At 40.6% G+C, this 16,818-nt stretch overlaps 1 protein-coding gene across 1 annotated transcript in view; it reads right to left on the bottom strand.

Moving 5' to 3' along the window:
- The window catches only part of HYDIN (HYDIN axonemal central pair apparatus protein), a 6,673,197-nt gene that overhangs the window by 6,416,519 nt on the left and 239,860 nt on the right, over positions 1–16,818 (bottom strand). The window contains exon 6 of the mRNA XM_044079523.1: positions 296–420. Within this exon, the coding sequence (XP_043935458.1) occupies positions 296–420 (125 nt within the window). The remainder of the gene's footprint in view (positions 1–295; positions 421–16,818) is intronic.

Here is a 16,818-nt window from a genome sequence, read left to right as displayed (position 1 = left end):
AGAATTGTATGAACTAGAGTAGGAGTAATTCTGGGGAGAATTTATTCAAGTAATGATGTCAGACTGTATGCATGGCTTTGCAGTGCCAATATTAACTGCCCCCTTTTACGATTTTTTCTCTTTCTGTTGATGTAACATATTCAGGTCTCTTTCTGTAAACACACTGCTCCTTTCATAGAACCTTCAGTGAATGCCATAATTCAGCAGTTTAAGAGGGATGGGCTTGACCAAGTACATGCTGAACTATAAGCAAGCTGATGAGAGATGCAAAATAAAATATTTCTCTGATTCTTACCAGTGTCTAAGTGTGTTACCATATCCACGGAGTAATCTCCTATTTGCTGGGGCAAAAAGTCCACTGCCACCTGTGCACTTTCTCCTACTGCTAAGGTTCCATGCTTTGGCTGCACTGTGAAAGGGCTAAACAAAAACAAATACAGTATTAATAGCGCTACAAAAAAAATGAAGCCTAAATATTAGCTTAGTTTAGCAGCAGCAGTATTATATCTCAGAAGGTTAAAGTAACTCATAGTTGAGCTTATAAACAGATTTTTGTACATGAGTACATCATGTATTAACATACATGAAAATGAACTCACAGTTCATAATAAAGACATTCAAAATTCTGGCACAAGAATACCAATAGTTCGTAATACTTCATCAAAAAGGTACAGAAAGTACAGTTGCACAAGTCCTACTTAACTGTAACAGTAAATGTTTGAATTTCTGAATGCCTCAGTGGCATATGGGTTCTGGGATGGCATAAATCCACACTGGCTGCTTTACAGAGCTCAGAATCCCTTCCTCAGACTTTCTGTAACAGGGGACTGGCTAAGCCCCTCCAATCAGAGGAAGCCTAACCCCTGTTACAGAAAGTCAGCTGTTAAGACTTTTAGTGCTAAGTAGGAAGAACTAAGAGGGATGAGAAGCAAGAATTGCCTAAGCCAATTTGCAGCCACAAAACATAGATACAAATAACCAAAGCCAATCAACAATACAACAAGGTTGGATACCATCGAACTGTATACAAAATAGGGATAGTGGGTGCTGCACTAAGACGTTGTAAAATATGAACATCTACAGTTACAAGTAAGTAGGACTAATGCAGCTGTATAATGTTCATCATTCACACTGCCTCAGAGGCATATGGGTAGTTTCCCAAAGTTTACCCAACCTGGGAGAATAAAGGATAATCTACAAGCCCTTGGAGAATGGTCAACACAAAGCCTACTCTGGAACTTGAGAAATAATCCAGTTTGCACTGATTTGTAAAGATGTGAACAGGGGACCAGGTTTGCTGCTTCTAGAAAGCTTTTAGAGTCTATTTCTTTCCAATATGACATGGAAGAGGATAAGGCTCAGGTGGAATATGCTTTAACCTTACCAGGAGTAGATTTACCATGGTGGGAGTAACACAACACAGGAATGGACAACCAGCAAGCAACCATTTGATTAAAGACAGGTTGACCCTTCTTAGCCCCAGGAAAGGAAATAAACAGCTGTTCAGCTTTCCTGAAGAGCCTTGCTCTGTCAACATAGTACCTGAGCTGCCTGTGCACATCCAATATATGCAAAATCTTCTCTGCTTTGTTTTTAGGTTCTGAAAAGAAAACAGAGATTGATGGCTTGATCCAGAGTAAATTCAGAAACAACTTTTGACATGAAATAAGGATTAGTACGTAAAATAACCCTGTCCTTGTGAAAAATCAGACAAGGCTGGCACATCATGAAGACTTTCAGCTCAGAGACTCGCCTTCCAGATCTCACAGCAATAAGCAAAACAGGTGATACACTTCAAATCACCTTGAAAGGCATGCTTCAAAAGAAAATAAGGTAAATTTTTCAAAAACAAAGTTAAGATCCCAAGGAGGAGGAATTTACTTCCGCGGGGGTCACAACTGCATCCCTCATTTCATAAACTGCTTTACCACAAAAAAAAAAAAGAGAGAGAGAGAGAGAAAAGAGATGAACAGAGAGAAAGACACTATACTAGGCTCTCTGGTATCAGTTAGGCTCACCTAGAAAACCTCTTCCACTTGTAAACATAAGATTTTCTAGTTACAGGTTTTCTTGATACCTTCAATAACTGCTGCACATCCTCATGGAACAAGTGTCTAAAATGTATCAAGAGAATCATCCATGCTATCAGTTGCTCTAACTTGGGTTGCACCAGTCACCCCTGACTGTGAGCAGATCCAGAGTGGGAGGAACCTTCAAGTACTTGCCCTTAGCCAATTCCAAACAAACTTTGCTTGGGCCAAAACAGGGATAATGCAATGATCTTTTGTAATTCTTTGGTATCTTCAGAAGTATAAACTTGAATATAGAACGACCAAAAACTTCATAAAACCACACAGTGCCAAACAATGAACCAAATGAAGAATGTCAGGAAAAAATAAATCCAAATTACGCGTTTCGTTCACTTTTAATGACTGTGAACTTCCTCAGAAATCTTCAGAAGTATCTTGACATAAGGAAACATTCCCATTCAAGAAAACATAACGCTTCTGTCCTACAAGCATGGCTGCAAGATGTCTCAAACAGAATTTTTCCAGCTGTCTGTTTTGGAAGTAGATGAAAAGAGCTTGTCAAAGTTTTCCACACATCTGGATCATCTCCGGGCAGACCTCTGTCTTGCATTTCCGCTCGTGAGGGTCCATCCAGTATCTGATTAGTCTGTCACTATATTTTGCTGTGATGAGATGTAGGAGGCCTGAAGCATCACATAATACTGCATGGCTAGCTCACAGGTCATCTCTGCCATCTGACACAGAAAGTATGAATTTGTACCCCCTTGTTTAAGGTACCACATTCCTGTGGTGGTGTTACTTCCCACCAATAGGAAACCTGAAAACCATACATTCATAAGTTCATATGTTGGTACTAGGCATTCGGCCCTAGGGCCTATACAAGCATAGCCATAACAATTCCCTGGCTATTTCTTCCCACACTATTTACTTCCCTGGACCCCTGTCTAGCAGGGCGACTGACGTGATCCCCGGATTGAATTTCCTTTCTCCCATCCAGTCATCAAGGTTCTTTTTGAAGAGGGCCAAAGAGGCGCTCTCCTTGACATGTATGGGCAGTCTATTCCAGAGTCTGGGGAGTCTCTGGGTCAGGAATGTATCCCTCCAGCATGTTTAGTTTATTGTGATGACAAGGTTTAGATCCCTGGAGTGTATGGCTCTGAGGGATTGGGATTTCTTTAAGTGTAGCATGTCCAACAGCTCTGGGTTTGACATGGCCTTGTATATTAAGCAGAGATTGCCTCGGAGTAGACGATATGCGACAGAATATAGCTGGAGTTTTTTAAGGTGGTCATTCTATGGCATCTGCTTTAGACCTGTGATTCTTTTGGTGAGGTATTTCTGTGGCCTTTCCAGTTGTTGCAGATGTCTTGAGAGGTACATACCAAATGGGGCGTTGTATTCTATAATGGGTCTAATGAGGGATGAATAGAGTGGGACAATGACCTCCTTTTTTATGGATGAAAAGCCCTTAGTGATGAGGTGTGCCACATAGAAGGATTTCCTGACTGTTGCGGCGATGTTGTTATTGAAGATGAGTCCACTGTCCACCTGTGTCCCTAAGTCTCTTATCACACTTTCGGTGTTTAGTGTACTGCCACATATGTGGTAATTCACGGGTACATGTTTTTTTCCCAAAGGAGATAACTATACATTTCTTGGCATTGAGCTTGAGCCCATGGCTCTGGCATCAAGCATCTGTTTCTGTAAGGCCCTTTTGTAGAGTAAACACATAATTTGGGGATTCAGTAATGGCTCCCAGTTTACAGTCATCTGCAAACTTTGTTAGCCAGAGTTCCTTAGTGTTGGCCTGTACTTCAGAGAAGTAGATGCGAAACAAGAGAGGTCCCAGGACTGAACCCTGAAGTACTTCACTTGTCTAGAGCTGGATTTGGAGTCAGCTACTTTTACAGTGTGGGTTCTGTCAATAAGCCAGTTAGCAACCCATCGAGTGACGTAAGGATTAATGCCCAGCTTAGTAAGTTTATCTATGATTCCAGAGTGGGGGATGGTGTCAAAGTCCTTGGCAAGGTCCAGATAAGCTGTGTGGACTGCATTACCCTCTTCCACGGCTCTGGAGACTGATTCGAAGAAGTCATTCAGGTTCAGGAGACAAGACTGGCTCTTCACGAACCAAAACTGGGTGGGGTCCAGTGTTTTAAGGTTTCCAATGTCTTTGTTTATAAGTTCCATGATAATACGTTCCATGGCTTTGCAGATCAGGCTCATCAGACTGATGGGGTGGTAGTTCCTGGGATCCAAGGTAGATCCCCCCTTGTGGAGTGGGATAAATGTAGCTGTGCACCACTCAGTGGGCACAAAGCCTGAGGTGAGGGTATGATTAAACATGACACTTAGTTCATTCTGTAGATCATGTAGCACACAGCCCGGGATGTCATCTGGTCCCATAGATGCTGTATTCTTAGCTTTGGTGAGTGTGTTTTTTACCTGTGTGGCCGTTATTACTGGAATTTGGCAGTCTTCTAGTATTGAGATGGGCCATTTAGGGGGTGAGAGGGGGGTGAAGTTGGCACTGAATCGATCTGCCAGGATATTGGCAATATCCTTGGGATCAGTATATTTAATGTCATTCTGTTGTAGCTCAGAGCAGATCTGAGCATTGCCATTTAGATTCTTGACATAGTTATAGAATGCCTTGTGGTTGTCTTTGGAATCTTTGACAATTTTATTTTCGTAACTAACTTTAGAGAATTTTATGAGGGATCTCAGCTTCTTACTGAGGCTGATAAGGGAGTTTTTTGCATCCTGGGATTTTCCTCTTTTCTGCAACAGTTTCTTCCTTTTGTTGTAAAGTTTGTTTATGGCAGAGGACCACCAGATTGGCTTCCTTTTTTTGGAGAAGCGCATCTTGGTTCTATTTGGGATGGCACGATTCATGCATGAGTGGATGTGCTCATACAGTGCCTTAGTGTAGGACTCAACAGTCGAACTTTCAGTTCCCGTCTGCATGAGTGTCATGAACTTTGTAACTTCTGACTTGAGGAGCATGAAGTTGGCTTTGGAGTAGTTTTTTATGGAGGTTTCCTTACTGGGGGATGGGGGTGGGATGTGGATGTTAAGGGTGATTAGCTTATGGTCTGACCTGACCAATGAGGGGGTGACTATAGGGGTGGAGCATCGATTTCCCATGTTGGTAATGACCAGGTCTAGGATACTACTAAAAACTCCTGATGTCCACCACGGCAGTAAAACTTAATAGTAAAATCAAAACTTTAATAAAAAGAATATAACATAAAATAAGCAGTCCTCAGTCTTCCGATAAGCGCTTTCGGCAAATAAGCCTTCCTCAGATCGTATGATACGATTTTACTATTAAGTTTTACTGCCGTGGTGGACATCAGGAGTTTTTAGTAGTGTTTGCCTTTTCTCTTCCTTATTGGTGTCCTTCACAGTGTAAGAAAGTTTTTTACCTAAGGTCTAGGATACTGCAGCCCCTGGAGGGACCATGGATTAGTTGATCCAGGGCTCTGGAATTTATGAATTCCAAGAACCATTGGGCAAAGGTGTTGGTACATGAGTAGTTTTCCCAGTTAATGGCAGGGTAGTTAAAATCACCCAGTATTAGGGTGTTTGGTTTTATATTAATATTTTCCAGTATGTTTAGAAAGGTGTAGTGAGAATCTTGGGGCATGGTGGGGGATCTGTAGCAAGCTACAATTTGGATTGCAGTCTTACCTAGTGTTTGTTGCACCTGGAGAATTTCAGACGCATTGTATTGGGAAACTAACCTGGTGGTGTGAATATGGACACTCCTCCACCTTTAGTGTTCCGATCCTGGTTTGGTGGCCAAAAATTGTGGTAAGAGTTGTAGCCTGGTATTTCAGGGATGCTCTCTAGAGCCTTGAACTAGGTCTTAGTTACTGCACAGATATCGATGTTCTCCATTTTTAGGAGTGCCTTGAGAGAGTGCATTTTGAGGTTTAGACATCTAGCATTGCGTAGCATTACCTTCAGATTTTGCAGGCTTATACCTGTTACGGTGGTGGTTTTGTCCTTTGAACTTTGCCTAAAAAAGGCACTATAGGGGTGGCAAGAGCCTTAGCCAGTAACCTGAATCTCAGGGGCGACAGGTGCAGACCACCTCTGGCAAAGCATCGTAGTCTGTCGATCATGTCGTCCCAGGCAGACAGATACTGGATCCCCTTTGAATGACACAAGAAGCTTAGCCAATTGTTGAAGTCAATCATTTTGTCCTTAAATTGTGGTATCATTCTGGGCGAAGGCCGGATGCTACTGAGAACTAGGATCATACCTGCCTGGGCCACATGATCCAAGAGCTCTTCCATGTCTCTTTTCATGTAGTCCATGGAGGTACGTCTCAAGTCATTCACTCCAACATGGACAATGACAGAGTCATATTTGTACTTGTTGTGGCGTGACTTGAGTGCATGAGTTATGTGGCGGATCCTGGCACCCAACAGGCAGTTCACTGTAATTTTCTCCTTGTTCAGCCTGGTGAGGGGAACATCAGTGTGCCTGACTATAGAGTCACCTATGACTAAAGTGTTAGGTATGGTGTCTTGCCTTAGGGACTGTTGCTGGGTGGCACACTGGTGTTGTGAGCTATGTGACACTTTGGTTGTGATTGGTGTTTGTTTGCGTTTCAGCTTTGAAGGTCCTTGTTGCTTGGGCAGGTTACAGTTAAGGGCCTCCCCATATGTGGATTTAGTGTTGCTATGTGTGGGTGTTGGTGGTGTGAGTTTAGAAAGGCTGTGTGTTGCTTGAAGTGTAGTGCGGGTGTTAACCTTCTCCTCTTGACTGCCTAGCACAATTTTGGGTGGAGAGAGTTTTGCTTCCAGTTTGGTTATGTAAGTGCATCTCTCACAGGTTGTAGTATTGGGTGGTAGGATGAGAGGGTTGTCTGTGTACATGAGGCAATTGTTGCATTGCCCCAGTATGCCCAGATTTACCAGGTGGACAGGAGAAATCAACGGAGGCTGACCCTTGGACATGCCTGGTTTGGGGCTTTTTGTGAAAAGTACAGGAGCTGGAGCAACCTTAAAGGGTGAAGACCCCTTAAGGTCTGAATCACTGCTAACATTTCTTTCAGATTTACATGCTTTGTAGCATCCAAAAGATCCCATTTGCTTGCATTTTAACTCCTCTAGGCACTGTCAGCCATGCAAAATCTGACAAGTCCATCTGAACTGATTAAGCTGAGGTCTGGAGGGAGAAGGGTAGGTTTGGACAGAGAGGCAAATCCAGAGAGAAGGGTAGGTTTGGATACAGAGGCAAATACAGCACTGGTACCCAGAAATGTAAGGGAAGCAGGTGTTGGGACAAACATTATTTTATTTTATGTTATTTTAGTTTATTAATTTATTTTAAGTACTAATGAATCTTTCTCATGTGGAGCCTGGCCAGTGGTGTCATGAGGAACATTGATGCCATTAGGCCTAGAATTTTTGAGAAACTCTCTTGCGGAAGCAGCTTCTTGGAAAGAATCCAGTGAAAATGTTTAGAACAGTCAGGACTTTTCTGGTAGAAAGGCCATACTTTTTCAGTGTCCCTCATATACCCCAGGAAGACCATTCTTTGTGAGGGTGTGAGACAGGATATTTATAGTTTCAACTTGAATTTGGGAGCAATTGGAATGTGATAATAAGCATTCTTCAGAGGTAAAGTCATATCCATGAAACAGTGGTCTGGAAGAAGGAGTAGGACCTGAAGGGTGATTATTTTGAATCTGGGTGCTTTCAGAAAGGTATTTAGGTACAACAAATCTACCACTGGTTTCAATGATAGCTCCTTTTAGGGTACCAAAAAGATTCTGGGGTAAAATAATTTTCCATTTTGCGGTAAAGGAACTGGTTCTATAACCCCTGATTGCAACTTGTGAAGGTGTACTGGAGAGAACAGATGTGTCTAGTCTGACGGGTGTGGGGGGATTTCCTTGAAGGAAGAAAGATTACTGTCGACACTGCCAAGAGTATCCTCATTGAATTATTTTCAGCATCCACTTGTCTGAAATTATTTGTGGCCAGGCTGGTAGATTAAGCTAAAGACTGGAGAAAAGGAAACAGGATGTTATGTCCCAAGTCCTGGCATAGTCATTTTTTTAACAGGAGAATGATCTTTTCTGAGGAAAGGAACTCTATTTGGCTTGGAGACATTATCCTTCTGCCATTTCCTCTTGCTACCATGACTCGTTAGACTGAGATTTTTGTTTTTTCCTACCCTTTGAAGTCGGGCTTCTTGTTAGGGAATACCCTGGGAATATACAACATTCTAGATACTCCACACATCAATTAAAATCTATCATCCCACTATTTGAGAATTTGGGTAGCAGCAGGATCTACTACAAATTCAGAACTTAAAGGAGCATTAAAAATCTCATTTCTTAAATACTCAGAAAATTTCTGATTTTGTAAACATATATACCTTCTGTATACAACAGAAGCAATTGTATTTCTAAAAATAATGTCTGCATCTTCCAAGACACTCCTTAAAACATGTTTTGAAACCTGAGTCACATTAGAAACAATCTCATTCATATAACACTTGCGTTCAGCAGGCGAAGAGACAGCAAAAGTCATCTAAATTGTAAGCACACTGCAAATGAATTTCCACATAAAGTGCCGATAATTTAAAATTCTAAAGACTAATTACTAGACTGAGTCAACCCCCCCGCGATTCTAACCACTTGCCAATTTTATCCAGTGGTATAGAGTCAGAATTAGCCAATGGTCTCTTGTTAGAGTAGTCAGCTGTCAATCAGAGTGCACCTTCTATTTCCTCATAGGGAGGGGTTTACATGCAGTTTTATAGACATCTTCTAATGCTGTAGCAGAGGAGGAACAGCAAAAACATTATGGTCTTCTTGAGGATAAGATTTCCAAAAGTCTGACAATCTCTGGTGTAGCTGCAGACTACTGCTAGTCAAATACATCTCTAAACCTAGCTAGCATCTGTATGAGCATTTGCTTGGATCTTTGAAACTATTCACCTTCTGAAAAATCATATTGGAAATACTTAAGAGTGTTCACTACTGTCTTTATCAGATTCCTCATTGTAGTCTGCAGCCATAGACTGATCTCTAGAGAAGGTAGCCCCATAGTCATTCTGAACTAGCTAAAGAAACCACATCAGCCCTATACATGGTAATATTCTGCCTATCATGTGTTGAGAATTTTGTTTCTTCTTAATATGAACTACACTACAGGACAAAATATCCGGAGACAGCTTATTATCTCTGGCAAGGGTTCTCTTATCCCAGACCTCTCTTGCACATTAGTTGTTTGGTTCTCTTGTACCTGAACCAGTTAATGGAACAGTCTCAAAGGGTGTGTTTCATCCCTGTACCATAGATGGTTACGGGCTCACAACAGAGGGCAACAGGGAAAACATTAGTGGTCTGTCGGCTGGCTTAAGGCAACAACAGATTCACAAACCACAGAGGCATGTTTTTGTAGAGCATTTTCTTTTCAGATGAAATTGGACTTGATGGGAGGCAGCTATATCAAGCTCCATCAAGTCAGGGATAAAAACACCAACCAAAATAATACACTGACACTATTAAGGGCTGACTAAGGGCAACAATAATAGAAAATATAAAGTATTTTCATAAAACTAAATAGGGCTGAACAGCATAAAATATAGCAGAAACAGTTTGAATCCAGGTGTATATTACATTATCGAACTGTTATAAGTTCAAATGTCATATGGTCGACACCATATGATCGAACTTTTAAAAGTTCAAACGTTTCAACGGAGAACTCCATACAGTGTGGAATGAGAAGATTTCCCTTTCCTGCACTGTAGTGCGATCTCCGAGTTGGTATATTTAAAGAGCGGGAGGTGTGGGGGGTGCAAGGGACCTTGCCCCCCTGCTTAAAATGGTCAGGTAGGTTTTTTCTGTTAATTTTTTTTTTTTTTTAGCTTTTTGAACTTTTTAAAGTTTGATCATATGGCTTTGACCATATGACATTCGAACTTTTAAAAATTTGATAATGTAATATACACCCTTTGAATTCTACTAAGCCTTGTTCCACAGATTAATAAAACAGCATACACAATCACAATACCAAGTAAAATTCACTTGTCTAAATAGTAACAAAAATGAAATATATGCCCTTAAATCAAATAGAAACCTTTTAAAACAGCATACATAAGGATTTACTTGGGGATTCCCTTGTCAAAAATGAAGATCTCCATAGAAAACAGTAATTTGTTGTAAATTATAAGTCATGTACTCACCCTAATAAGGCATCTGTGTTGTCCATTTTCATACTTCTCAACACATGGGTTTGGATCCGATCCTCAGATCTGACTCAGCCACATAATCCAGACTTTGGATCCAATTCTCAAACTCCTCCTTCTACCCATAATGCCCTTGTCCACCCTCAATACCTTAGACCAAGTAGTTTGTTGCCATAAAGCCCCTATAACTAGACAGATAAAGGGATAGCTAAGAGAATAGGGCTCAAACCCAGAACTATAAGTTCCAATAAACAATGCACAGGTTCCTGCAGAAGATTTAAGGATGGAGTATGGATGAGAAGGAAGTTGAGGAAGAATGAAAATGGACAACACAGATGCCTAATTATGTTGAGTATATAACTTATAAATATGATGTTGTCCTTTTCATTCTTCCTCAACACATGGAACAGACTCCCCAACTATGTTGACCTTCGGTAGCCCTCATTGAAGGATATTCCTGAGTACCGTTGAGTCAAAGGCAGCTCTACTTTTTGCTTCCTGATATTAGATCATATTTGTAATGAGCAACAAAAGTGGGTGCTTTGAACCATCTGGATGCTGCACAAGTATCATAAATAGATGTTCTTGACCAAAAGGCAGATAAAGTAGCCATGGATCTAGTAGACTGAGATTTGGGTGGTTTAGGTATGGAAATGCCTTGCTGATCACAGATCAAGAAATGCAAACTATGATCCATTTAGTTAGAGTAACTTTAGAAACTGGATAACCCAGGCTTTTTGGTGAAAAGGAAACAAATAGCTTGTCTGATTTTCTCATTTTTTTTTGTCCTGTGTAGTTAAAACCATGATGGTCTCTGCACATCTAAGAGATGCAGCGTGTATTCTCCTTTATTTGAAAAATTTGGAAAGAAGACTGGTAAATGAATGGATCAGTTAATGTTTGATTCAGAAGCTACTTTATATAAAAACAAAGGGTTGGTTCGTAAAGAAACCCTTTCTTTATGGAAAAGAATGTAGGGAGTCTGATGAAAGAGCATGGAGTTCATAAATTCATCTTGCAGAAGTTATAGCTACTAAGAAGACTGTTTTCTATGAAAGACATTTTAGGTCATTTTTTTGCTGAAGGTTCAAAGGGTTTTTGAGTTAGGCTTTGTAGCATGACTGTTAGATCCCAGGGAGGTGAAGTATCATTTATTGGTGGTCTATGGAGAAGAATGCCTTTAAAAAATGTTCTACATAACTTGGAAGAGCCCAAGGAATAATTTATTTCTCCTGTAAGAAAATTAGAAATGGCAGCCAAATGAAATGTAATCAAAGAAAAACTAGCTCCTCCTTTAAAAAGAGTTGTCAAAAATGCAATGACAGCATAAACTGGGCCAGAAAAAGGATCAACATAATTTTCAATACCCAAATGGAGAATCTTTTCCACTTACTCTTGCAAATCTTCTTGGTAGAATCTTTTTGCAAGGATAATATTATGGTACATACTGAGAAAGAAAGTCTGGGCTGTCTGACCATTACTGGAAGTAGAAAACACATGCAGTTAGTTTGATGGCCTGGATGGCTCATCCCTGAGTGGTATGACAGATGATTTGGAAAGGGTTCAAGTATCCATGGAAGACACTAAAGATGAGACCATAGGAAGGGGAATCACACCTGTCAATGCCAATAAAGGACAATGAGGATGACTGAGCTCATCAACCAGATTGCTTTCTGTAGAAATTTGTGAATCAAGGGAAGTGGAGGATACGTATAAAGGCCAAAAGGTGACTAAAGCATCTCTCGGTGATTCCCCCTGAGGGGGGATCATGGCAAAGTACCTGCTGAACTTGTTGTAGGGGAAAGCAAACAGTTCATAGCGAGGTTGTTCCCAACGATGAAAAATCTCTTCCGATGTAGATTGTTTGCGAGACCACTAGTGTGGCAACAAAACAGACCTTCTTAATTTGTTCACTAACACATTGGTTTTCCTGGTATGTGTGTTGCAACTAGAAAGTGGTTTGAGGAGATTGCCCATTGAAACACTCATGGCCTCTCTGCACAGAAGGCAAGATCAGGTTCCCCCTTGTTTGCTGATGTACCAAACAGACATGTTCTCAGCCTGAGTTGAAACAGTCCCTAGAAAAAGAGCATCTTGAAATGCCTGCAATGTTAACAGGACTGCTGTCATCTCCAGTACACTGAAATGCAAATTGGCCTTATGAGGGGTGTAGAATAGTGTGTGTGCGTGCGCTGTACCTTTAAGAAGCATTTCAAGGTCAGCACGTACATATAAATAGCATGCACGTGCTAGCTTCAGTGTCATTTTGAGAGTGCAGCCAGACAGTGAGCATGTATGAGTGTAATAGCTAGTTTGTTTATAAGTTTATCTAAGTTAAAGCTATTAAGCCACAATCCTGATGTGTTTGTACATAATAAAGCTGCTTGAACAGAACCCACAAAGACTAGTCTATTTTATGCTGACTGGATGAGCGATATGGTGTCAGAACTGGGATTCCAGAGACTGCTTTTCAGAGCTATGAGGTGCGGAGATAACAGTGAAGGTAAACTAAGAGAAATGAGCATGAAGAAAGGGCCAGAAATGAACCAAAGGTAATGAAAACCTCCACAAACAATTTATTTTATAACAAAACGATAGAATGGAGCATTACAAGGGCACAAAATGCATTATTAAACAAGTGAGAGGCACAAAAGGTTCATTAATTAAACAAAATGTTTAAAATTAAGATATCTGATAAAACGATTATCAGAAAAGCACATAATGGGCTTGGAATTACCTCAGAATTGCAAAACGAGCATGTTTAGAGTAAAACAAGCACAAGAAAAGTATAATGGGAATGGAAAAAGATTAAATGAGCAAAACTAATATAATAAGGGCAAAAAGGACACATTAAGCATAAATAAAGCAAGGCGATTGCATGTTTTTTGGCAAAGTACTGTTTTGGCATAACTACTATTTCGCATTGTATGCAGGGCATAACTAGAGTTATTTGAAGTATCTCAAAGTGTATAAAAGTGCTTACAGTGTGTGCTTATTACTGTGCATTTATTCCGAAGAGTTTGTGAGGAAAGTGCAACTATTTTGTTAAATACAGTCAAAATACAGGCATTTCGAAAAGTTTCTTGTGCTGGGTGTGTATATTCGCAAAGTGCAGCCATTACAGAATGTTGCTTGCACTGTAAAGAGATATTTAGCAAAGTACAGCCATTTTGGGAAAGTTCCAATGTGCTGTGTACTGGTTATTTGCAAAGTGCAGTTACTTTGAAATGTTTCTTACTCTGAGCCTCTTCTGCCCAGTTCATTTGCACAGTGCAGTTATTCTGCAATGTTTCTTACACTGATAAGAGCTGATTTCTTACAGTACAGTGATTTCAAGATACAGTGCCAAAGAGACTTACTTTGCAAAGTTAAGTTATTCAGAGGCTTGTTGTGCTACTGGGCATAGTTACAAATACTGACAGAAATTTCTGGCATATGTATATGTGTGTATGTTTGTATGTTTGTGCATACTTGCAAAAGTCTTCACTGGTATGTATTAATATGGCAGATGGATTTCGAAAACCATCACCATTAGTGTTTGATCAGAGTATTGCAGAGAACTGGAGAATATCTGAGCAAGAGTACAATATTTTTATACAAGCAGCTTATTCTGACAAAGATGCATGCACCAAGGTATTAATTTTGCTAAATCTAGCTGAAAGAGAGAGTTTGCACTAGCAGTATACGAGGGAGAAGGTGAAAACCATCATACTGTTGTACAGGCTGAATCAAGGGAAGACTCTGAGTGTTTGAAGTGCAAGTTCAGGGAAATGTGCAACCCCAGACAAATATTACATTACAGAGACATTTGTTTTACACAAGAGATCAAAAACCAGTGGAAACTTTTGCAGCTTGTATAACTGACCTGAGAAACAAAGCTAAATGTGATGGTTTGATAACTTAAAAGATAAGTTTATAAAGGATAGGCTTATGTGTGGTATTAATAGCACTGCAGCGAGAAAGATTTTGCTTCATGACAGTGATTTAATGCTGAGCAAAGCTATTGAGATTTGTCAAATCCATGAAGTTATGGGGACACAAGTATGCTTGCAAGTGATAAAAGCATGGTTTCAGCAGGCTTCAGGGCAAATGTAGACAACATGCAACACATGGTTAGCAGAAGCAGGCACATGCAAGCACATGGCACCTGCAACCCTTGTGGGGTTTTCTGGGAGACCCCATAGTTTTCCATCAAGTTCTACAAAAAGGACATGCTCAGTGCAGTACAAGGATGAGTTATTATAGGTTCATAGGTTTATACTAGGCTATCTGCCCTAAGGCATTTATAAGCCTAGCCCAAAGTTTTGTGGCTTACGCCACCCCTTATATGAAAAAATACTGTGCCCATTAGTTTGTTGTGCCTCTGTCCAGCAGTGACACAGAGATGATTCCCGGGGTAAACCTACGATCTCCCATCCACAGGTCAAGATTTCTCTTGAACAGAGCCAGCGAGGTGCTCTGCCTCACATGGACCGGGATTTTATTCCACAGCATAGGGAGTCTCTGAGTGATAAATCTATCCCTCCAGCACGTCCTATTTATATGCGTGCTAAGGTTTAAGTTGCTTGCTCTAGTGGTTTTGGTGGATTTGGATTTTTTGAGGTGGAGCATGTCCATTAATTCCGGGTTGGACATGGCCTTGTATGTCAGGCACATGTCACCTCTGAGCAGACGGTATGCAACTGAATAGAGCTGGAGTTTCTTCAATCTGGCAGCATATGACAGATTTTGGAGTCCCTTTATCCTTTTGGTGAGGAACTTTTGGGGTCTCTCCAATTGCTGCAGATGTCGGGTGAGATACATCCTGAATGGGGCATTGTACTCGATCATTGGTCTGATAAGTGAAGAGTACAGGGGAACAATGACTTCACTAGATCTGGATGTGAATCCCTTCATGATCAGGTGGGCAATGTAGAAGGTCTTTCTAACCACTTTAGCAACGTGAGTGTCAAAAGAAAGGCCACTGTCAACCTGGGTCCCCAGGTCCCTGATAACCTCTTCTGTGCTTAGTGGATTGCCACCTATATGGTAGCTTGGGGTTACCTTGTTTTTCCCGAAGGGTATGACCATACATTTTTTGGCGTTTAACTTCAGGCCATGGCTTTATTGTTAACTGTCGCAACTGTGGTGCCAATCATGAGTGTAAAAGAGAGAAATGCTTAGCATTTAGTCAGCAATGCCACAAGTGTAAAAAATGGAACCATTTTCAAAAGTTTTACAAAACAAGTAAACCTCGCACAGTTGTAAAGGTTCACTTGAAAAAACAAGTTGATCATATAGAGAGCAGCAATTCTACTTTCTATGTAGATGGTGTTATCAGTAATTGGTGAAAAGGATGATGCAGTAAATTTGTTGACAAAGAATGAAGTGTTTTGTACTGCCTAGATCAATGGTAAAGAACACCGAGCTTAAAGTAGACCCTGACTCAAAGTGTAATGTTATGTCAACAGACACATTTGCTACGGTGAGAACTAATGAACAACGCAATGTGGCTAGCAGTGTGAAACTTATGGAGGTGACGAAATTCAAACCGAAGGCTCAGTAGTGCTTTCATGTTATTTGGCTAGGAACTGTTACAGCTTGTTATTCTAACTAGTCAGAGTATCTGTGGAGTCATTATTGGGCCTCAGAGACAGTTAGAGAATGAATTTGCTTTGTTTTACAAAAGAAGTTCATCATATAAGCATATATCCTAGTTCCAATTTTACTGAAGCTATTTCTCAGAGTATGCTGATGTTTTCGATGACAAGCTCTGCAAACTTCCAGTTATGTATTCTATGATGTTAGACCCAGAGGTCAGTCCAGTGGTCAGATCAGCAAGAAAAGTTCTGATAGCTATGCAGAATAAAGTCAAAGCTCAGTTGAATAAAATGGTGCAGCAAGGTGTAATTTGTCCAGTTACAGAACCAACTGAATGGGTGTCATCCATGGTAGCAGCCCACAAAAAAGTCTCAGACGAAATCAGAATATGTACTGACCCAAGAGATTTGAACAAAGCATTAAAGAGACTGCATCATCCAATGCGTACAGACGAGGAAGTCGCAGCTTTAATACCAAATGCCACTGTTTTTTCTGCCTTGGATGCAAAAAGTTAATTTTGGCAAGTAATGCTTGATCGCAAATCCTCATTACTGACTACTTTCAGTACCCCATTTGGCAGATAGTCATTCCTCAGGATGCCATTTACAATAAATTTTGCAAGTGAAGTCTTTCAGCGTGCAATGGAGCATATATTTTCAGGTTATCCTTGTGCCATAATAGTAGATGATCTATTGGTTGGAGGCAATGGTGAAGCAGACAGAAACCTTAAGAAAGTTCTAGACAGAGCACATGAAGTAAAGTTAAAGCTCAATTCTCTGAAGTACAAATTCAAACTACCAGAAGTTCCATATGTAGGTCATTTATTTACTAGCAGTGGCTTGCGACCAGATCTGTCCAAGCAAGCAGCCATTCTTGAGATGCTAGCTCCAGATAATGTTCAGGCTCTACAGCGTTTTCTTGGTATGGTCAACTATTTAGGCAAGTTTATACCAGACTTCAGTGAGTTGACAGCACGTTTCAGAGAACTGAT

This window comes from Protopterus annectens, chromosome 8.part0, assembly GCF_019279795.1.
Source record: "Protopterus annectens isolate FY-2018-M chromosome 8.part0, PAN1.0, whole genome shotgun sequence".
In the NCBI taxonomy this organism is placed as follows: Eukaryota; Metazoa; Chordata; order Ceratodontiformes; family Protopteridae; genus Protopterus; species Protopterus annectens.
The sequence above is the reverse complement of the archived record's forward strand: the minus strand, read 5'-3'. Positions and strand labels throughout refer to the sequence as shown.